Source organism: Rhinoraja longicauda, chromosome 21 (genome assembly GCF_053455715.1).
Source record: "Rhinoraja longicauda isolate Sanriku21f chromosome 21, sRhiLon1.1, whole genome shotgun sequence".
In the NCBI taxonomy this organism is placed as follows: domain Eukaryota; kingdom Metazoa; phylum Chordata; class Chondrichthyes; order Rajiformes; family Arhynchobatidae; genus Rhinoraja; species Rhinoraja longicauda.
In genome coordinates this window covers 3,137,144-3,161,037 of record NC_135973.1, presented here as the reverse complement: position 1 = coordinate 3,161,037, position 23,894 = coordinate 3,137,144, and the positions used below count along the sequence as shown (strand labels likewise).

The window sequence follows — 23,894 nt, the reverse complement described above, 5'->3', positions numbered from 1 at the left end:
GTTTGTTATTGACTGGTGGCAATAATCTTGTTATATTTTGCCATCTGGTATCTATTACAACTCACTAATAGAATTGTCTCTCAGCCGTCTCTGCTGTACTCATGCTGTGCGTGTCTTTTTCTCATTATACCTTCTGATCACTGAGGGCCAAATTTAAACCTAATCTGGTGAACATTCCTCGGATCATTAAGTTAAAAGGTAAGTGCATGTTGGCAATGCATTCCCTAAATGTTGAGCTGAGATTGGCTTTTGTGCGGAGAAGCATGGAAACGGCTTGGAGCAATAATTCGCCTCAGATGTGGGGGTGCTGTGTGTGAGAGCCAAGATATGTGGATGTAAACAGTGTGTTTTGTCTTTCTATTTTTCCCATTCTCTCGCTCCATCTCTGCTTTGCTGTCTTCTGCTCTCTGTACCTCTTTCCAAACTGATTGATTCTTGTTTGTTTTTATGTATGTGTGCATATATATGTGTATGTGTGTGTGTTTATACATGTGTGTGTGTGTATGTGTGTGCACATTTTTATCATCTTGTTCACAGGTACATTGATCTTGGATAGACACAATGCTGGAGAGGCAGCATCTCTGGAGAGAAGGAATGGGTGACGTTTTGGCTCCTTGAACTGTGTCTTCTTTGATGTCTCGTATTCAAACCTTGCGCTTCCTTATCTGTGCGTCTCCCCCTCCCTTCTTCAGGCCGCGAGTCAGGGAAGGGGAGGCGCAGAGATAAGGAAGTGTAAGGTTTGGAAACGAGACGTCAAAAGAGATACAGTTCAAGGAAAATGTAGAATAGGTCATTGTTAGCTACGAGAAGGTGACCACAAAGCAAACAGAGATAAAATGTAATCGGGGGCAGTCAGACTGGTCGGAAAACTGGGAAGTGGGAGGGATGGAGACAGAGGGAAAGCAAGGGTTACTTGAAGTTATAGAAGTCAATATTCATACCGCTGAGGTGTGGGCTGCCCAAGCGAAATATGAGGTGCTGTTCCTCCAATTTCCGTTCCAATTTCCTCTTTGTTAATTAATTGCCTCAGTTTGCTGCTTTACAGGTTTTATTTTCACTTATTTCCATCTGTGAATTATGTACTTGCTTTTCTGGGAAGAGATGTTACATTGGCATGTAAATGTCTGTTGGCGTGTTGCCAAATGTGGAGAAACTTGCCTTGAACACTGTCTTATCGATAAGACAACTCGTCTGTCACTTGCAGTTTACAATCTCCGGCTTGCATTGTGCCAAGTTGTGTCATTCAGAAAGACAAATTGGAAACTTGTAAGCAGCTAAATACTCTAAACCAACCTTAATTTGTGTACTGGTAATTAAACTGAAATGTGTTTTAAAAGTGACAGTCTTCAAGAATACTACCCTATATTTAATTTTGTTCTGAAGATGGGTCTGGACCGGAAACGTCACCTATTCCTTCTCTCCAGAGATGCTGCCTAACCTGCTGAGTTACTCCAGCATTTTGTGTCTATCTTCGTAATAAAAAACAGTTCCTTCCTACGCATTAAATTTTCTTTCCGTTTGGGAAAAGGTGTATTTTATTAACTTTAATAACGTTATTCCGTATAATTGTGCATTAAATACCATGCCTCAAGTAAGTGGCATTTTCAAGTGCTGTTTGATACTTTCTGTATAATAAACAATAAATACAGCAATTGCCATCAGCGATAGAAACAGTTTTGATTGTTAAGAGGCAGAGTTTGGTCATTTCATGTTGAGTTCCATTATTGCCCTTCCATTCATTCGCTTTGAGGTTGTTAATTCTGGAAAGGCTACTTTCAGCCCACAGGCCAAATGCATAATCTCACCCATAGATGGTTGGATGTGAGTTGAGGCTTGCTCTCAGTGGCCTCGCGAGGATATTGTCCGCTATGCAAAAGATTCCTCCGTGGCCACTGGAAGGTTCCAGTTCAGGGTGTTGTTGCAGAGGCGGTAAACGGTGGAGACGCTGGCCTTGCGCTTCATGTACACGCGCAGCTTGTCCCTGAAGGTCTCCCCGAGGAAGCTGTAGATGATGGGGTTGAGGCAGCTGTTGGAGAAAGCAGCCAGGTTAACGATGTGGCGGGTGAGCGGGTAGTAGTGGCCCAGCGTGTTCCTCAGGGAGACGGAGGAGTCCTTGGTGGCGAGCAGGAGCTGGAAGCTGATGAAGACGTTCTCCGGCAGCCAACATATGAAGAAGACCAGGACGGCCACACCGATCATGCGGAGGGCCTTCTGGCGCCTCGGCCACACGCGGTTGTGCTTCTGAGCTTTGGTGAGGATCCGGACGATGCGTGAGTAGCAGAGTCCGATGATGAAGAACGGGAGGACGAAGCCCAGGGTGACCTCCAGCCACTGGATCTCGGTCACGTCCGCAAAGCAGAAGTGGACCTCTCCAGTGTGGTGGGCTTGCACCACCGCGAAAGGCAGGAGCGCGGCCAGCATGGACGCCAGCCAGATCAGGCCGCAGCTCCACTTGGCGTGCTGCCGCGTCCGCAGCCTGGTGGTCTTCATGGACTGCGCCAGGGCGAGGTAGCGGTCGAAGCTCATCCAGGTGAGGAAGAAGATGCTGCTGTACATGTTGATCTGCAGGAAGAGGGACATAAAGGTGCAGAGGATGGCTATGTCGTAGTACTTGTCGCTGAGGTTGAAGACCTCGATGAGGGAGTCTGCCACAAGGATGAGGTCAGCCACAGCCAGGTTGACAAAGTACAGGTCGGGGATGGTCATCTTCCTGTGGTGGTTCAGGTTCACCACCAAGATCAGGCCGTTGCCAATGAAGCCAATGGGGAATAGAAAAATTGTATATAAACACGATAGAAAGAGGTTGATAATATAAAAATGCCCCTCACTTTGGTTTTGAATGATGTAGCCACAGTCTCCGGTTTCATTACAGTAGTTGGAATCATTCATTTCACTTTCATTAGAAAACAGTACCAGCCGTGACACGAGGCCAGCTTCCATAACCAAAACCGCTACCTCTGAGACGCCACAGCCTCGGTGGTTATTTATTGACTGATTTTTATCGATCGTCCCTTAAAGTGCAGTTGTGTTTCCATTTGTCGGCATTGAACGTCAACGAAGAACGGGAGGACGTTCATTCAACGTTTACTTGTCAAAAGTGACCCTGCCTCTCCTTGCAGTGGCGCGCTCTACTGGTTGGCTGTAAGATCCAGCGAGAAGCAAGCCTTATCCCTGCAGCCGCTGCATCGTGATGCCTCTCAGCGATTCTACGCGTGTTCATCTCTCGCTCAAAAGGCATTACTTTTGTCTTCGATTCAGGATCTGGGGGGGTCGGTTGCTTGGTCAGTTCATGGTGCAGAGGCCGAAGGCTTGGCGGGGTTGTTGCTTCTGTCTCTCCGTCCGGCCTTTGCTACTCGTCACCTGCTACTGAAGGTCCAGGCCAGGTTCCTGAGCGAGCATACTTACTGGAAGACCACTCTGCCTGCTTGTATCAGCCCGTGGGGTGCCACGACCGATGGCTGGCCACAATACTCTGTTGCACTACGTGCCGCGGCGACCGTTTTTTCAGTCGAAGGATTCCCGCCCGGGAAGATTAAGCTGCAATTATTTCCCACCTGCCGTTTGTTGGACGAGCCGTCAGGAACGGAATTAGCAGCTCTTGAATTCAAGCGAGCAATCCTGCAGGTGATGGGGAGCCAGTGTTGGAGGGATGGGGGAAGAGAAAATAAATATCAATCAACACGCCCTGTATTGAATAGAATTCCTCAACTAATGAAAACAACTCCGTTGACAGTGGAAGGTCTTTTCCCAACTCGGTGATGTTGGGGCGTTCATGCAGTCGACTGGTAAAAGCAAGATGTTCCAAAGCATTTGCAAACTTCACAAACAACGATGTATCGCTTGGGCAGCTAGCAACCCAACGGTATGAATATTAAAGGTAGACACACAATGTTGGAGTAACTCAGCGGGTCAGGCAGCATCTCGGGGGAGAATGAATGGGTGACGTTTCGTGTCGTGACCCTTCTTCAGACTGAAGAAGGGTCTCAACCCGAAACGTCACCCATTCTTTCTCTCCCAAGATGCTGCATGACCCGCTGAGTTACTCCAGCATTGTGCGTCTACCTTCGATTTTAACCAGCATCTGCAGGTATGAATATTAGTTTCTCTAACTTCAAGTAACCCTTGCTTTCCCTCTCTCTCCACCCCTCCTCCTTCCTCGTTCTTTGACTAGTTTCAGTCTTCCTGTTTAAACATTACTGATTGTGTGCCTTGTTGTCACCCTCAACTCAGCTAACAATGTACCATTCCACATTTCCTTAACAGCATCCCCTTTGATATGTGTTTTCACACCTTGCCCTTCCATATCTCTATTCTCTCTCTCCCCTGACTCTCAGTCTGAAGAAGAGTCTCAACCCGAAATGTCACCCATTCCTTCTCTCCAGAGACGCTGCCTGTCCCGCTGAGTTACTCCAGCAATTTGTGTCTATCTTGGGTGTAAACCAGCATCTGCAGTTTCTTCCTACACATGTACTTTTTAATCTCCATTTCCTGTACCGCCCCCCATTCCCGTGATCCACCATCTCTCATCACGCCCAGTCAACCTGCTCCTTTCCCCGAAGATAGACACAAAAAGCTGCAGTAACTCAGCGGGACAGGCAGCATCACTGGAGAGAAGGAATGGGCGACGTTTCAGTCTGAAGAAGGGTCTCGACCCGAGACGTCACTCATTCCTTCTCTTCAGAGATGCTGCCAGTCCCGCTGGGTAGCTCCAGCTTTTTGTGTCTATCTTGGGTTTAAACCAGCATCTGTAGTTCCTTCTGCTACTGCTCCTTTCCCCTCCACCTGTCACTCATCTCCACCCCCGGAGTTCCTCATTTCCTCTTCCTCACCCCCCCTCCCCAACTCCACTTCCACCTAATCCCTCCCCCCTGCTTTACATTTCACTCCTCCTCTTCTCTCTGTATCTGACCCCTTTGTCTCCTTTTCACCTCTAGCCTTTGTCACTTATTCCACCCATTTGCCGATCGACCCTTCCTTCCTCCCCCCCTCCCTTCACCTGTCACACACCAGGCTTTATCTCACCTTCACCTCTCCCCCCCAACTCCCACCTCTACAATCAGCCTGAAGAAGGATCCCGATCTGAAACGTTGTCCGCCCATTCCCCGCATCTTTTTATGCCCTGTACTTTCATAAGTGACACATATCAACACAGCGTTACCTTTGTTTGGTTTAGTTTAGAGATACAGCGAGGAAACAGGCCCTTTGGCCCACCGAGTCCGCGCCGACCAGCGAGCATCGCACATATTAATGCTGCCCAACACACGCTAGGGACAATTTACGCTGATACCAGGCCAATTAAGCTACATACCTGCACGTCTTTGGAGTGTGGGAGGAAACCGAAGATCTCAAAGAAAACCCACATGGGTCACGGGGAGAACGTACAAACTCCGTACAGCCAGCGCCCGTAGTCGGGATCGAACCTGGGTCTCCAGCGCTGTAAGGCAGCAACTCTACCGGTGTGCCACTGTGCCATGAACATAGGAATCCCTAGCAGTGTATGAACTTAAAGATATAACGTTACATTATAAAATCATGAGGGGAATAGACAGGGTGAATGCACACTGTCTACTATTCAGGGTAGCGGAATCAAGAACCAGAGGACATGGGTTTAAGGATAGGGGGGGAGAAAGTTAATTGAAACCTGAGGGATGACTTTTTCCACACGTCGGAGGGTGTTGGGTGTATGGAACGAGCTGCCAGAGGAGGTAGTTGAGGCAGGGACTATAAGAACATTTAAAAGACACTTGGACAGGTGCATGGATAGGACAGGTTTAAAGGGAGATGGGCCAAAGGCGGGCAGGTGGGACTAGGGTCGATGGGGGCATCTTGGTCAGCTTGGGATGCAAGGCCTGTTTCTCTGCTGTATGACTCTATTTGAATACTCAGATCAAAGGAATTAAAATAGATTGCAGCTTTGAACTCCATTAAACGAAGGAAGTTAGGAATTGTTTTGAAAGGAAAGAAAGTCCATGAGTATTTATGTTAAATGTCAGTTTGGCAGGCAGGTAACATTTATTATTTTAAACACTTAAGCTGTGATGTAATCTTTTTCCTTGTCCAATAATTTGACACTAACTGTGTGCTAATAATCAGCCCTGATGTTTGCATCTGTCCTTTGTGGTAATTATTCCTTTTTGCACTGAAGTAGAATTTTATTGCAGAGCAGAGTATTATTTTAAACCAAGACCTGGTGCGGCACGTTGGCGCAGTGGTAGAGTTGCCGCTTTACAGCAAATGCAGCGCCGGAGACCCGGGTTCCATCCCGACTACGGAGTTTGTACGTTCTCCCCGTGACCTGCGTGGGTTTTCTCCGAGATCTTCGGTTTCCTCCCACACTCCAAAGACGTGCAGGTTTGTAGGTTAATTGGCTTGGTAAATGTAAAAATTGTCCCTAGTGTGTGTAGGATAGTGTTAATGTGCGGGGATCGCTGTTCGGCACGGACCCGATGGGCCGAAAGGGCCTGTTTCCGCGCTGTATCTCTAAACTAAAAACTAAACTAAACCCGACTTCAAAGAACTATTGCCCTACGGACGTGGTCAGTGGGATGAGTGTTGTAAACTTTAGCCTTCTGCTATACACCAAATCCAAAATGTACCGAAAAGACAAAGTGCTGTAGTAACTCAGCGGGTCAAGCAGCACCTCTGGAGAACATGGATAGGTGACGTTTCACAGAGTGCTGGAGTAACTCAGCGGGTCAAGCAGCATCTCTGGAGAACATGGATAGGTGACGTTTCAGGGTCGGGATGGACACTGTGGGCTGAAGGGCCTGTAGTTGAGCTGGACTGTTCTGGGTTCTAATTGCTATACTTCTGCATGGGCAGTATGCATGAACTCTGGATTTGGAGAAGCGGATTCTGCTGGAATCTGTTTTAACAAAAACTTGACAAGATGGATGCCAGGAGAGCATTTCCTATCATATTTCCCCCAGAATTACACACATCGTATTATTTAGCACCTTAAAACATAGAACAGGACTGTGCAGCAGCAGCAGCAGCAGCAGCAGGCCCTTCGGCCCACAATGTCCGTGCCCAGCATGATGCCTTGTTAAACTAATCTGTCTGCATGTGATCCATACATCTCCATTCCCTGCACATGCGTACATGTGCCTCTTTAAACACCATATTATTGGGAACGTACAGACAAGGTGCATTTCTGCCAATGTAATGGAAATCGCTAAACTCTAGGAAATTGTTACTCTGGAGAAAATCACTTTGGGTGAAGCTGAAGTTCAAATAAGAGTTTAAAATGAGTGACAATCTCAATTTACATCAGACCTTCAGAAGTCTACAACTACTCTTGTGTTCCAGCCCCCAATCAGTGTGCTGACCTGTTGCTATTACATCTATATTTAGCTTGATTGTACTCATTTATAGTGTAATCTGATTTGACTCGATAGCACGCGAGCAAAAGCATTTAGGCACATATTACAATATTAAGCCTACAGTAAATCCATTCGGTAGACGCAAAATGCTGGAGTAACTCAGCGGGTCAGGCAGCATCTCGGGAGAGAAGGAATGGGTGACGTTTCGGGTCGAGACCCTTCTTCAACGCCACCCATTCCTTCTCTCCTGAGATGCTGCCTGACCCGCTGAGTTACTCCAGCATTTTTGTGATACCTTCACAGCGGGAAGCAATGAAATGGAATCTTTTTGTTCCTAAACTTATGTGCCTTGCTTTCATAAACAGTTTATGAAATTAGACATTCTATACACATTTTGAAAAACGCGTGTATACAAAAGGTGGCATGTCAGACCCTGTGTATAATTTTTCTTAAGGTTAATTCTCTTTTCCCAGCACAATTTGATACTGAACGGGGTTCAGAGATTGATTGCAGGGTGGAAAGAGACCGTTTGGCCCTTTGAGTCCATTCTAGCCCTGTGAGAGAGCAATCCAGCTGGTCACATTCCTGTCCCCCCTCACCCCGTGAAAACTTGTCCCACCCTGACCATTCTCTCCTTCTCCCCGCTCCCGCCCGGCAGAGGGTACAGAAGCTTGAAAGCGCGCACCACCAGACTCAGGAACAGCATCTTCCCCTCTGTTATCAGGCTTCTGAACGGCCTTTCCATAAGCTAGGGCACTGTCCGATTCACCTCTACCCCATTGCGGACATTGGACTTTGTCTCTGGCACTGATGCGCTACAATGCTGAGACTATATTCTGCACTCTGTATCTTCCCCTTTGCTCTACCTGTTGTACTTGAGTTTGACTTGATTGTATTTCTGTATAGTATCATCCGAGCTGATTAGATAATATGCAAAATAAAGCTTCTCACAGTACCTTGATACACATGACAATAATAAATCTAAACCTTTCAAATTTGTGTTAATTTCCCTTGTTAGCAGTGACACTGATTCTGCCCGTCACTACCACCCCAAACCCAAAACACTTCCTACCTATAAAGAAAACCATCTACCTGTTCATCGAGTCAAATAGCACGAACAGGCCCTTCAGCCCAGCCCATCCGATCCATGCCGACCAAGGTGCCCCATCTACGTTAATCACATTTGTCTGCGTTTGGCCCATATCCTTCCAAACCTTTCCTATCCATGTCCCTGTCCAAGTCTTTCAAATGCGTTTATAGTATCTGCCTCAACTACCTCTTTAGAGGTAAAGCACGGAAACAGGCCCTTCGGCCCACCGAGTCCACGCCGACGAGCGATCGCCCCGTACACTAGCACCATCCTCCACACTAGGGACAATTTACAATTTTTACTGAAACCAATTAACCTACAAACCTTTTAGAGTGACGTCTCTGGAGCGAAGGAATGGGTGGCGTTTCGGGTCGAGACCCTTCTTCAGACTGAATCAGTTCCGATCAGTCTGAAGAAGGGTTTTGACCCGAAACGTCACCCGTTCATTCTCTCCCGAGATGCTGCCTGACCCGCTGAGTTACTCCAGCATTTGTGAAATAAATACCTACAAACTTTAGAGCCTGCGAGGAAACCGGAGCACCTGGAGAAAACCCATGCGATCACAGGGAGAACGTACAAACTCCGTACAGACAGCACCCGTAGTCAGGATCGAACCCGGGCCACTGGTGCTGTAAGGCAGTAGTTCTACCCACTGCGCCACTGTGCCACCTCTTCTGTTCCTCGAATAAATGTGGATGTTCTGTTCATTTTGCGTTGCTGTGCAGATCTATAATATTAACCATTGTATATGTTAACCATGTGTAGGAAAAATAACTGCAGATACTGGTCTAAATCGAAGGTAGACACAAAATGCTGGAGTAACTCAGTGGGTCAGGCAGCATCTCGGGAGAGAATGAACGGGTAACGTTTTGGGTCAAGACCCTTCCTCAGACTGATCAGAACTAATTCAGTCTGAAGAAGTGTCTCGACCCAAAACGTCACCCATTCCTTCGCTCCAGAGATGCTGCCTGACCCGCTGAGTTACTCCAGCAGTTTGTGTCTATATGTTAACCATGTTGTTTTACTGAGCTTCCGCACAGCCACATTTATTGCTTAGGCAATGATGCATGAATAACGGAAGGCTTTGTATATTTGTTTTGTGACAATGGTATTGGTAGCTTTAATTAAATCTGTTGCGTTTTAATAAACATTATATTACCACTCCTTTAATATTGGATATCAAATGGACAGGATAGGCAGGTGTTGGGAGCAATGACGTTGGCCGAGAAATTGCATCAATTCTATGAAGCTTTTTTTATGGAGCTGAATTTATGAAATTTATGGAGCTGCCTAATTTGGTAATGAGAGGTAATGCCATGGGATGATCAGGATTCACGCATGAAGTCCTGGGTTTGCCACTGTACAAGCTCTGAATGGAGCAACTGACTTGAGTCTTTACTTTAGACTTTAGAAATACAGTGGGTACAGTGTTCAGTTGTATCATGAATCATTTACTCTGATGCAGATGGTCTGTCAGTATGGTGCTGTGCTCTGTTGAAAAGTGATCACCATATTGTGGGTATTTATTCACAAAATGCTGGAGTAACTCAGCAGGTCAGGCAGCATCTCGGGAGAGAAGGAATGGGCGATCGTTTCGCTCAACACCTGCGCTCGGTCCGCTTTGGCCAATCTGATCTCCCGGTGGCCGAGCACTTCAACTCCCCCTCCCATTCCCAGTCTGACCTTTCTGTCATGGGCCTCCTCCAGTCCCAGATCTCCCTCTATCTTCCTGTCTCCACCTATATCCTTCCTTTGTCCCGCCCCCCTGACATCAGTCTGAAGAAGGGTCTCGACCCGAAACGTCACCCATTCCTTCTCTCCCGAGATGCTGCCTGACCTGCTGAGTTACTCCAGCATTTTGTGAATAAATACCATATTGTGGGTATTGCAGTGCACGAACTGGTGTGATACAAGTGGTGTGTTTCTACACCTGATTTTTGACAAACACCAGTTCAGTCTAAAATACCTCACTGTACAAAATCTGGAAAAATATCCATGTCAAAAATAGCAGCTTGTTCCTTCCTGTGGCTCGATAATGTTATAACCTTGGACCCACACCAACTCTAATGTTTTTTTTTTACATACATTTATATTCTTTGAATTCTAACGCTTACATCACCTTGATGCGTGTCAGAGAGAGAGAATTTCTGTTCGATATCGCACATCAAACATTCCTGAGCAGAATAGTGGGTCGTTGTCACAATGCCATTTGTGACTTTATTGCTCTCCATAAATTAGAGGGCTTCTCTGCTTTCAGTGCACATCGAACACAGAACAGAGGAACTAATGCACCACAGAACACGCTGCCTCGGCAAGGCCACCCGCGTAATCGAGGACCAGTCTCACCCCGGCCACTCCCTCTTCTCCCCTCTCCCATCAGGCAAGAGGTACAGAAGTGTGAAAACGCACACCTCCAGATTCAGGGACAGTTTCTTCCCAGCTGTTGTCGGGCAGCTGAACCATCCTCTCACCAGCTAGAGAGTGGTCCTGACATCCCATCTATCTAATTGGAGACCTTTGAACTATCTTTAATCGAACTTTACATTACACTAAATTTATCCTTTAGCTGTACACTGTAGATGGCTTGATTGTAATCAAGTCTTATCTTTTCTTTGACTGGATAGCACGCAGAACTTTTCTCTGTAATATGGTACACTTGACAAGAACTCACTGAACTAAACAAAACTGCACCACATGTTGTACAAGGTGTGAGAAGCAGGAGTGGGACAAGTCTGAAGAAGGGTCTCGTCCTGAAACGTCCCCCATTCCTTCTCTCCAGAGATGCTGCCTGTCCCGCTGGGCTACTCCAGCATTTTGTGTCTATCTTTAATTATGTTGGCTGCGTTTCTGAGGCAGCGTAAAGTGTAGATGGAGTCAACAGGAGGGAGTCTGGTCTTGGTGATGGACTGGGCTACATCGACAACTCTGCAATATCCATTGGGAAATGTATTGAGAAGGAGTTGTCCATTTTACTTCGGCTAACTTAACTGTTTAAATCCTCTGAGGTTTGACCCTCTGAGACGTTGGCCGAGGTAGCTTCTCTCTCCATGTCCGTTCACAGAGCTCTTGACACAAGAGTTTTTCACTGGACAGTCGGGCTGGGATACGTTCATTAAGGAGGCATTTAGACAATAGACAATAGGTGCAGGAGGAGGCCATTCGGCCCTTTGAGCCAGCACCGCCATTCAATGTGATCATGGCTGATCATTCTCAATCTGTACCCCGTTCCTGCCTTCTCCCTATACCCCCTGACTCCGCTATCCTTAAGAGCTCTATCTAGCTCTCTCTTGAATGCATTCAGAGAATTGGCCTCCACTGCCTTCTGAGGCAGAGAATTCCACAGATTCACAACCCTCTGACTGAAAAGGTTTTTCCTCATCTCAGTTCTAAATGGCCTACCCCTTATTCTTAAACTGTGGTCCCTTGTTCTGGACTCCCCCAACATTGGGAACATGTTTCCTGCCTCTAACGTGTCCAACCCCTTAATAATTTTATACGTTTCGATAAGATCCCCTCTCTTAATTGTAATGGAGAAGGTTTGTAATTGCTTACACACACATGAGCAACTACAAACACCCGTGAAGCCATGTGTCCCAAACATTATGGTGCCCTGAAATGGGGGGACTATGTGTAAACACAGCTGTAATTTCTACATGGTGAAACCAAAATGTATAAAAATGGCCTTTATTAAAATCTGACAATGTGCACTTTAACCACATGTGATTTTTCTTTTCTATTACAAATCTCAAATTGTGGAGTACAGAGGCAAATAAATAAATGATGGGTCTTTGTCCCAAACATTATGGAGGGCTCTGTATATTTCACCTTAAACGAACCTGGATACACAAGGCTGCAAATCATCTTAAATCAGCAAAGAAGGGGGGTTTTGACTTGACCATTATATCTGAATGATGTAGGATGTGTTTAAGTGCTTCCTGTACAAGTGTCATCTCTGACCTTCCAATTAATTCAATGAAACCTGCCCACCTCCGTTAGCCTTCAGAAGGTAATTCTGTTTCTCTGCTCCACCCTGCATTCGTGCCCGGGGGAGGTGCTAATATTAGCCTCCATCGTGGAATTGTTTAGTGCCTTCTGTGGGATGGCCGGATGACGCTGTTGTTGAAATTGCAGATGGTTTATCTTGTTATCCCAATAGTTTATTAGATTCTTTCCTAATGACCGCTCAGTGGGTGTCAGATGCTGACTTACTTGGGGTATTGCTGGCTGTTCTGGTTGCCCCATTCCAGGAAAGATGTGGAGAAATTGGAGCGGGTACAGAGGAGGTTTACCACCGAAGATGGACACACGAAGCTGGAGTAGTAACTCAGCGGGTCAGACAGCATCTCTGGAGAAAAAGAATAGGTGACCTTTACGGGTCTAGAAACGACTGAATGTCTGAAGAAGGGCCTCGGCCTGAAACGTCACCTATTCTTTTTCTCCAGAGACGCCGCCTGACCCGCTGTGATACTCCATTTTCTTTTTTGTGTCTATCTTCAGCCAGCGGGAGAGGTGGGACAGGCTTGGATAGTTTTGTCTGGAATATCGGCGGTTGACAACTCCAGATGCGGTTTGCAGAAGAACGTTTACAATCTGTTTTGACACCTGCTGATGGGTTGTGTTTAAAAATTCTTCATTGGCGTTGCCGCTCCTAGAACTTTGTAAATACATAAATCCTCCAGGTCTGGACTTGTGCAAACCCTGAATATACTGCTTCGCTTATTGGCAACACATCTCTCTAAATCTCTGCTTCTCTCTCGTTTTTAGACTCGCTCATTTTTTTTTTCCTTTTTCTCCAAAAATAAAATTCTTGTGGCAATCCAATTGAAAAGTGTAGAGTTTTTCATGGGGTTGGACAGGGTAATGTGATTTCCGTGATTCCCTTGGCTGGGATATATGGAATGGGGGCCGAGTCTCAAAATAAATCAAATTGGAGAAACAGCAGCTCGTATTTCACGTGGGCAGTTTACAACCCAGTGGGTTGAACGTTGATTTCTACAATTTCAAGTACCTCTTGATTTCCTTCCTGTCTCCCCCCACCCCCTCCATGCTCCCTCACATTAGTTGTCCTACTAGTTCCACTGTTCGCTCCTTGCATCCCTGTCGTTATACCCAGCCAACAATGGACCATTATGGACTCCACCCTTCCTGAGGTCATCTCAAGTCAAGTCAAGTTTATTTGTCACATACATATACAAGATGTGCAGTGAAATGAAAGTGGCAACGCCTGCGGATTGTGCTAAACTACAAAACAGAATAGAAAGAAAACTTTTAACACAAAAAATAAATGAATACAGTAAATTAGTCCCTGGTGATATGAGTTAACAGCCCTGATGGCCGGTGGGAAGAATCTGTTCTTCTTTCTTTCGTATGTCAACTACAACAATCAAAAGCGGCAATTGGTGCTTCAGAGTACCGTAGTTGAAGCCTTGCTGCAAACGTTGCCAGTTCCGTAGGACTCCCCTGGGTGGGCGACGAGAACGTCAAGCAGCTCCCACCCCAGGTCATCGATTGCCAGAGATAGACACAAAATGCTGGAGTAACTCAGCGGGCCAGACAGCATCTCTGGAGAAAAGGAGCAGGTGACGTTTCAGGTCGAGACCCTCTTGTTGGCAGCTCCTTCTCACCTACAGTCTATGCTTGGTCTGGCCAATGTAAAGGAGACCACATCAGGAGCCAATAGATTTTTTTTTTAGAACTGGATATGGATACATCACGTTTTGTTGCTAAAAGTGTCAGCAAAGTATCTTGCGTTATCTCACCAGAGGTGAACGGCAGCGATGTTTTCTTCTTGATCACCCTGCTTTCAAGAGAGAGTTAGATAGAGCTTTAATGATAGCGGAGTCAGGGGGTATGGGGAGGAATGGGGTACTGATTGAGAATGATCAGCCATGAATGGCGGTGCTGGCTCGAAGGGCCGAATGGCCTACTCCTGCATCTATTGTCTATTTAAGAAATGACTGACTGTTACTGGTCACGCACCCAGGGATTTGTAAAACATACAACGGTGAGCCATTGTTTCTGATCGTGTGCCTGCTGAGGTGCCTTAGCTGAACGTCGTCGAACGCAGCCAAAGTGGGGTGCATTAAAGTGAGCGATCCTGTACGACTAATGTTCTATTTGTGCACGGCCACCTCTCGATTACGTTGTTGCAAGAGTCGGTACTGTGTTGAACACGGATGTTTATACAATTTAATTTACAAGGGATCCAAATATAATGTGTTGGATTCCTACAACGTCGTGTCACTTGGCTGGCATCACCTAAATAGGATTCTTGTGATTTTTCATCCAGAACAAACCAAATGCAAAGCAAAGGAGAGAGTCCCGGGATTAAATCGCAGGGAAATCTGTCAACCTGAAGCTGTTTGCCGAGTTTCTCTAGGTATGGAGGAAAGAAAAATGCAGACGCTGGGTTAAATCGAAGGTAGACACAAAATGCTGGAGTAACTCAGCAGGTCAGGCAGCATCTCTGGAGAGAAGGAATGGGCGACGTTTTGGGTTGAGACCCGAAATGTTACCCATTCCTTTTCTCCAGAGATGCTGCCTGACCCGCTGAGTTACTCCAGCATTTTGTGTCTGCCTTCTCTAGGCATGGGTTTGATAATGAAGTTACATCCATTAATACTCCAGTTTTTCGTAACGTTGGTCAAACTCTTGTTAAAATTTGGTTATTTCCAAACCACCTGGCCGTTTCCTAACTTGTCGTGTCTGTTTACTGCCTGAACTCGCTGGCCATCTCTGGTTCTGGATCTGCTGACCTCTGTTAGATCTTCACACTCAAACCTTTACTTCCCACAAGAACTGCAGAGAGTCACAAAAAGCTGGAGTAACTCAGCGGGACAGGCGGCATCTCTGGAGAGAAAGAATGGGTGGTGTTTTGGATCAATACCTCTCGGTCTGAATAAGGGTCTCGACCCAAAACGTCAGCCATTCCTTCTCTCCCGCTGAGTTACTCCAGCTTTTTGTGTCTATCGTGGGTTTAAACCAGCATCTGCAGTTCCTTCCAACACATACACCAGCCTGCTCAACATAGACTCTATCTACACTTCACGCTGGAGAAGGGTCCCAAATTGGAGGAACAGCACCTCATATTTCACTTGGGCAGTTTACAACTCAACGGTATAGACAATAGGTGCAGGAGGAGGCCATTCGGCCCTTCGAGCCAGCACCACCATTCAATGTGATCATAGTTGATCATTCTCAATCAGTACCCCGTTCCTGCCTTTTCCCTATACCCCCTGACTCCGCTATCTTGAAGAGCTCTATCTAGATCTCTCTTGAATGTATTCAGAGAATTGGCCTCCACTGCCTTCTGAGGCAGAGAATTCCACAGATTCACAACTCTGACTGAAAAAAGTTTTTCCTCATCTCCGTTCTAAATGGCCTACCCCTTATTCCTAAACTGTGGCCCCTTGTTCCGGACTCCCCCAACATTGGGAACATGTTTCCTGCCTCTAACGTGTCCAACCCCTTAAGAATCTTATACGTTTCGATAAGATCCCCTCTCATCCTTCTAAATTCCAGTGTATACAAGCCTAGTCGCTCCAGTCTTTCAACATATGACAGTCCCGCCATTCCGGGTCTCAAGGTTGATTTCTCTAATTTCATACACCTCTTGAATTGCTGCCTTCCTCCACCCTCCCTGCTCCCCCACTCTAGTCGTCCTACTAGTTCCACTCTTCGCACCCTTGTATCCCCGTCATTATCCAACCCAAAACATCACCTGTCCGCCATCTTCGAAGATGCTACCTGACCCGCTGTTACTCCAGCACTTTGTGTCTTTTTTTGCAACTGCAGTTCCTTGTGTCTGCACAGGTTTGTTACCTGGTACAAAGCAGGAACCCAAGAAAGGATCATATTTAACGCTACAGGCTCACGCAAGTGATTTGAGTTCAGTTGTTCGTCTACTCATTCCACCAACTCTCATTCACTCGCCCAGAGATACTGAAGTCAGTTAATTAGTTTAGAGATACAGCGCAGAAACAGGCCCTTTCGGCCCACCGGGTCCGCGCCAACCAGCGATTCCCGCACATTAACACCATCCTATACCCGCTAGGGGCTATTTAAAAAAAAACATTTACCAAGCCAAATTAACCTAGAAACCTGTACGTCTTTGGAGTGTGGGAGGAAACCAAAGGTCTCAGAGAAAACCCGCACAGGTCACGGGGAGAACGGACAAACTCCGTACCGACAGCACCCATAGTCGGGATCGAACCCGGGCCTCCGGCGCTGCATTCGCTGTAAGGCAGCAACTCTACCGCTGCACCACCGTGCCGCCCTGTTCTTTATCGTCACTGTTCTCCAACAAAGGCTGCGATTGACCGTTTTTAAGAACTGTTGAATGCTTGTTCTGCAGGCTTGGACAGTCAGGAGGCCAATCATCACTTGTTGTAGCTTACAGTTAAGTGTAGTTTAGAGATACAGGGTCCCTGGCCCACCGAGTCCACGCCGACCATCGATCACCATTCACACTAGTTTCATGTTATCCCACTTTCACATCCACTCCCTACACACTAGGGGGAAATTCACACAAGTAAATTAACCTACAAACCCGCACGTCTTTGGGATGTGGGAGGAGATCGCAGTGGAAACCCACGCAGTCACAGGGAGAACATGCAAACTCCACACACAGGCAGCACCGGAGGGAGGTCAGGATTGGACCCGGGTCTCTGGCGCTGAGTGGCTATACCAGCCAAACTGCTGTGCTGCCCACAACCACCTTCGATCACTGCAGCAAGTCGTGTTTGTAGCGGGGAGTGACTAACTCCTGCCTCTCAGCAGCTTGACCAAGCAAGTATCCCAGCCCGGTTGGCAGCATTTTCCACCGTTCACGACGCAGTGTGGTGACAGGAGGAGTTAGTATTTTAAACGCATCACCTTGAGGTGCAGACAAAGCTTTAGCTACATAGCCTGGGCCATAGTGCCGTGGGCAGAACTGAAGGGCAATTCACTACTTTACTGTCTCATTCTTTGTTTAAGGAACATTTAGACAGGTACATGGATGGGATAGGTTTAGAGGGATATGGGCCAAAAGCAGGCAGGTGGGACTAGTGTGGACGGGACATGTTGGTCATTGTGGGCAAGTTGGACCGAAGGGGCAGTTTCCACGCTGTACGTCTCTGACTCGACTTTATTCTTACACACTGCCCTCACACACTGCCCTTACACACTGCCCTTACACACTGCTCTTACACTCTGCCCTTACACACTGCCCTTACATACTGCCCTTACACACTGCCCTTACACACTGCCCTTACACACTGCCCTTACAAAAAGCATGGATTCATTGATTGAAAATCCAACGCATAGGATTTTCTTCTGAATTCCCAAATCTGAAACGCGATGAAATGAAGGTAGATTGCTCACCCTGAGCATTTACCTAACGTTTGAGAATCAACTACTAAGACTGGTTTCCTTTTGTGATTTACAGATTCCCAAATTGGCTGAGTCCTCAGAGGTGTTTTATCTTTTCTGTGCACTCCGCTGAAATCTGCATTCACAAGGAGTGTGCAGTTTTTCTTGAGAATGCAGTGTCTGCAAAAGCTGGTGTTTGGATGAGACTCCGCAGTGCACCGCGAAGCTTTCCTAATTTGGCAGGGAACGGGAAAGATGCACGTTGTGTTGTGGTGCATCGCATCTTTGCTTTATTGACGGATGTCAGGAGATGTGCAGGGTGGCACTGGGTAAAATATAAAGTGCTGGAGTAAATTGGGGCCGCGCAGCGGTAGAGTTGCTGCCTTACAATGTTCACAGCGCCATAGACCTGGGTTTGATCCTGGCTACGGGAGCTGTCTGTACTGAGTTTGTACGTTCTCCCCATGATCGCGTGGGTTTTCTCTGAGGGCTTCGGTTTCAATAGACAATAGGTGCAGGAGGAGGCCATTCGGCCCTTCGCGCTGGCACCGCCATTCACTGTGATCTCTGAATGCATTCAAGAGAGAGCTAGATAGAGCTCTTAAGGATAGCGGAGTCAGGGGGTATAGGGAGAAGGCAGGAATGGGGTACTGATTGAGAATGATCAATCATGATCATATTGAATGGCGGTGCTGGCTCGAAGGGCCGAATGGCCTCCTCCTGCACCTATTGTCTATTGTCTATTGATCATGGCTGATCATCCACAATCAGTACCCTGTTCCTGCCTTCTCCCCATAACCCCATATCCCTTGATTCCACAAACTTTAAGAGCTCTATCTAACTCTCTCTTGAAAGCATCCAGAGAATTGACCTCCACTGCCTTCTGAGGCAGAGAATTCCACAGATTCACAACTCTCTGGGTGAAAAAGTTTTTCCTCATCTCCATTCTAAATGGCCTACCCCTTATTCTTAAACTGGGACCCCTGGTTCTGGACTCCCCCAACATCGGGAACATGTTTCTTCCCACACTCCAAAGACGGACGGGTTTGTAGGTTAATTGACTTGATATAAATGTAAGATAAATTGTCCCTCGTGTAGTGTTAATGTGCGGGGATCGCTGGTCGGTGCTGACTTGGTGGGCCGAAGGGCCTGTTTCCACGCTGTATTTCTAAACTAAACTAAATTAAACTAGACGCAGCGGGTCAGACAGCATCTCTAGAGGTGCCGTTTCGGTTCGTGACTCTTTAGCTGCTTTCCTGATGTGGCGTGAAGTGTAGATGGAGTCTGCTGGAGGGGCCGGCTGTGTGATGGACTGGGCTACCACCACAACTCTCTGCAGCTTCTCGTGGGGATCAAGGGTTTAAAGGACAGGTGACGTTTCCGGTCAGGGCACCTATAAACCTTGTCTCTCTCGTGTCAAAACTATGCCTTCAAGTGACATTTCCACACTGGGGGAAAGTTTCTGGCTGTACCTATCGATGCCTCTCATAATTTTATACACTTCTTTCAGGTCTTCCTTCAACTGCTCACATCCCAGAGAAAACATTCCCAGTCTGTGCAACCTCTCCTAGCTAATGCCCTCTAATCTGGGCATCATTCTTGTAAACATCCTCTGCATCCTCTTCAAAGCTTCCACATTCTTCCTGCAATAGGACAACCAGACTGCACGCAATACTCTAAATGTGGCCCGACCATTAAAATGTGTTTTATTTTCTCCCCGGATTGGCTTCAGTTAGAACATAGAACAGTACAGTACAGCACAGGAACAGGCCCTTCGGCCCACAATGAACATGATGCCGTCTATCTCTTATCTACTTGTGCATAATCTGCATACTTCAACTCCCTGACTCATCGACTTCTCCAACTTTGGATAGTTCCTCTGTCCCTCTCTTCCCCTCCTCCTTCCCAGATCTCCCTCTATCTTCCTTAATCCACCTATATCCTTCCTTTGTCCCGCCCCCCGACATCAGTCTGAAGAAGGGTCTCGACCCGAAACGTCACCCATTCCTTCTCTCCTGAGATGCTGCCTGACCCGCTGAGTTACTCCAGCATTTTGTGAATAAATACCTTCGATTTGTACCAGCATCTGCAGTTATTTTCTTATTCAACTCCCTGCATATCCATGTGCCCATCCAAACATGTCTTAAACACCACTATCGTATCTGCCTCCACCACCACACCTGGCAGCACGTCCCAGGGCCCCACCCACCATCAACCCGAGAGCAGTGCTGAACTACTGCCCACCTCGTCGGCAAGGTTGCCAACTTCCTCACTCCCAAATACGGGACAAGGTGACGTCACCGCCCCGCGCCCCACGTCACCTCACCCAGCCAGCGGCCACGTGCTCCCGCTCCACCAATGGCGGCCGCCCGGGCCGGGAGGCGGGTTGCCGGGGCGGCGACGTCACCCGTTGTCCCTTATTTGGGAGCGAGGAAGTTGGCAACCCTACTAATACGGGACAAGGGCGGTCCCGTACGGGACAAACCGATTTAGCCCAAAATACGGGATGTCCCGGCTAATACGGGACAGTTGACGACCCTACACTTCGGTGACCCGAAACGTCACCCATTCCTTCTCTCCAGAGATACTGCCCGTCCCGCTGAGTTACTCCAGCATTTTGTGTCTATCTTTGGCGCTCATCGATTTATCCTCCATGTGTTCACTGGCTACAAAAATAGTTTTTTGTTAGCTTTTTGTTCAGCACTTTCTGTCCTTTTTTTTGTAAACTTGCATCTTGCATTCCTTGTTTCTTCAACAAAACGAGCTATGAATAAACTGATACTCGGCCTTGTTCGGACTTTGCTGGCCTTACCTTGCATTAATCATTATTCCCTTATCTTGTATCTGTACACTGTAAATGGCTCGCTTGTAATCATGTATTGTCTTTCCGCTGGCTGGTTAGCACGCAACAAAAGCTTTTCACTGTCTCGGTACACGTGACAATAAATGGAACTGAACCATGTGGGAAAGAAAGTTTGGCATAGGGGATGAATTCTTTATATCTGGAGACTCTCTTCCCAGGGGCAATACTGCCCATCTTTGCCCACCTACACTCAGGTGCTCCAGCAAAGGGAGATGGTCAAAGCTCAGAGGCCAAGTTGGTCTGCCTTGTACCATCTTCTCCAATGCTCACTCTGACTCTGTTCCTCACATCTGGATGTTTGAGGTGTCGGAAGGAACTTGTGCAGTTCCTTCCCACTGCTCCACTGCAACATCTTCCCAAGGCACGTCTACTTTGAAGAATTATAGGGAAAGAAATTGCAGATGCTGGTTTAAATCGAAGGTGGACACGAAACGCTGGAGTAACTCAGCGGGTCAGGCAGCATCTCGGGAGAGAAGGAATGGGTGATGTTTCCGGGCGAGACCCTTCTTCAGACTGTGTAAGAAAATAACTGCAGATGCTGGTACTAATCGAAGGTATTTATTCACAAAATGCTGGAGTAACTCAGCGGGTCAGGCAGCATCTCGGGAGAGAAGGAATGGGTGATGTTTCGGGTCGAGACCCTCTTCAGACTGAAGAAGGGCCTTGACCCGAAACGTCACCCATTCCTTCTCTCCTGAGATGCTGCCTGACCCTTCTTCAGACTGGTTGGTGGTAAGGGGAACGAGAGATATAGACGGTGATGTGGAGAGATAAAGAACAAAGAAGTTCCTTCTTACACATTTTGTCCGCTCCACTGCGAAATCTCCTCAAGGTATGTCTACTTTGACGAAGTTCTCCTCTCTCCGAGTTCTTTATCTCTCCAGAGATGCTGCCTGTCCCGCTGAGTTACTCCAACTTTTTGTGTCTACGGTTTAAACCAGCGTCTGCAGTTCCTTCCTGCACACTTAGACCGAGTATTTGGGCATCTGCTTGTGACCCGTTGTCTTGTTGTTTGTTTGAAGCCTGTTGCTGTAAAGCACCCACCACAGTTAATCAGCCTCTCTGAAGAAGGGTCTCGACCCGAAACGTCACCCACTCCTTCTCCCCAGAGATGCTGCCTGTCCCGCTGAGTTACTCCAGCACTCTGTGTCTATCTCTGGTGCCCCTCTATTTAACCTCCCTGTCTGTGTGTGTGGTCAGTGGCTACAAAAATAAGGTTTTTTGTAGCTTTTTTGTCCAGCTTTCTGTCCTTTCTTTTTGTAAACTTGCATCTGCAGTTGATTGCTTCTACAAGAAGAGATTTTCTTTTTTTTTGTATGAACAAAAGCGAGCTGCGAATAAATTGATGGGCGCATCAACCAGGTGGATCTGCACACCTGCGAGATTCAGGCTGGGATTTCTCCGTTCACCTGGCACCTGGTTTTCCTTGTGGTCTGTTTTGCCCCCCCCCCCCAGCCTGTGTGTTTAAAGGAAGGGGGGGGGGGGGGAATAAACGCTCACTGGATGCACAGCATTGACACCTCTGAGTTACTGCCCCCACTAAGCCTCCCTGTAACCAGTCCAAGGATAGACAATAGGGGCAGGAGTAGGCCATTCGGCCCTTCGAGCCTGTATGCACCGCCATTCAATGTGATCATGGCTGATCATTCTCAATCAGTACCCCATTCCTGCCTTCTCCCCATACCCCCTGACTCCGCTATCCTTAAGAGCTCTATCCAGCTCTCTCTTGAATGCATTCAGAGAATTGGCCTCCACTGCCTTCTGAGGCAGAGAATTCCATGTAGAGGATGCAGAGGGTTTGTACAGGAACCGCAGAGGGTGGGAGATCCCTCTGTCAGTGTTTGAGCGCTGGGGGGGGGGGGGGGGGGGGTGGATGTGGGGGGCAGAGAGACATCTACAAAGACCCACCACTCTCCTCCTCGTCATCATATGCCAGTTACTTTCATCGCAGCGTTTAAACAACAACACTTATCCTGGTTGCAACCGATATACATTGCAACGTTGACACACATGCACTTATTGCAACGTTGCAACATATATGCTTATTGCAATATTACAACATACATTCATTACAACGTTATAGCATATGCACTTATTGCAACGTTAGAACATTTACACATCGGCAATGTAGCAACACACACACACACCGATTGCAACGTTATAACACTGAGTGCAAACAGAGACACTTATTGCAACATGTAACATATACATCGCAACGTTGAACATATACACTTAATGCACCGTTGTAACATATATACACTTATTGCAACGTTATAGCATATACACGTATTGCAACGGTGTAACATATATACACTAATTGCAACGTTGTAACATTTACACCAATTGCAACGTTGCAACATTGAACCCATGGCAAGGTTTAACACAGCGGACCGTGAGCATGTATTGAACACCAGCCCACACTGCCCAGGCGGCAGACATTCCTCTCACATCACTGCACAACTGGGACGCTGACTCCTCCGAGGCTTCCATGGCACCTGTTAGTTCAGCCACGCGTTTGCATTCACCCCTTTACTCTCCCCTCCCGAGACACAAGGTCGGGCAGTCGTTACCTCGATGGTCTCCTCCTCCTCCTCCTCCTCCTCCTTCTCTTCCCCGAGGCTCCTGCGGTTCAGCTGCCGTGTGTGTGCAGCAGTACTGGAGCTTCCACTGGATGGACCAGAGCTGACGCCAGGGTGTGGAGCGACTGAGGAGAGAGACCCAGCCAGCTGGAGGTTGGATCCTGGTCTGTGGGAACAGCGGCGAATCACAGCCACCTCGGGCAAGGCTTAACCTGCCTTGCTGTCTCCCCTGGCAACACACATGCAAAGAAAATCAAAGTAGACCTCCTTGCAAAGCAGAAACCAGGCACCAACCAGTCCCCACTCAAACACACACACACACACAAGACACTCACTGCAGGTGCTGCTTTACAAACAACTAGCACCAGAAGCACACTGCCACTGGGAGACCTAAAGGCTGAACAAGTTCAGCTTTCATCCTAGAGTTTCCACCAGTGGCAGAGACTAGGACCAGAGGACAGAGCCTCAGAATAAAAAGGACACACCTGCAGGAAGGAGATGAGCAGGAATTTATTTAAGCAGAGGGTGGTGAATCTGTGGAGTCCAACACTATTTTTCAGGGGGAGATTGACGGATTCTTGATTAGTGCGCGTAATGTAAGAAAATAACTGCAGACGCTGGTACAAATCGAAGGTATTTATTTCACAAAATGTGCTGGAGTAACTCAGCGGGACAGGCAGCATCTCAGG

At 47.4% G+C, this 23,894-nt stretch overlaps 2 protein-coding genes across 2 annotated transcripts in view; one reads left to right on the top strand and one right to left on the bottom strand.

The window, feature by feature from the left end:
- chlsn (cholesin) overlaps positions 1-23,894 on the top strand; it is a 186,323-nt gene that overhangs the window by 31,431 nt on the left and 130,998 nt on the right. The gene's annotated exons all lie outside the window — the stretch shown is intronic.
- Positions 1,540-23,312, bottom strand: gper1 (G protein-coupled estrogen receptor 1). Its single transcript, XM_078417605.1, has 2 exons — positions 23,197-23,312; positions 1,540-3,618 (listed from the first exon to the last, which is right to left on the bottom strand). Exon 2 carries the CDS (start codon positions 2,938-2,940, stop codon positions 1,867-1,869), a length of 1,074 nt encoding a protein of 357 aa, XP_078273731.1. The 5' UTR covers positions 2,941-3,618; positions 23,197-23,312; the 3' UTR covers positions 1,540-1,866.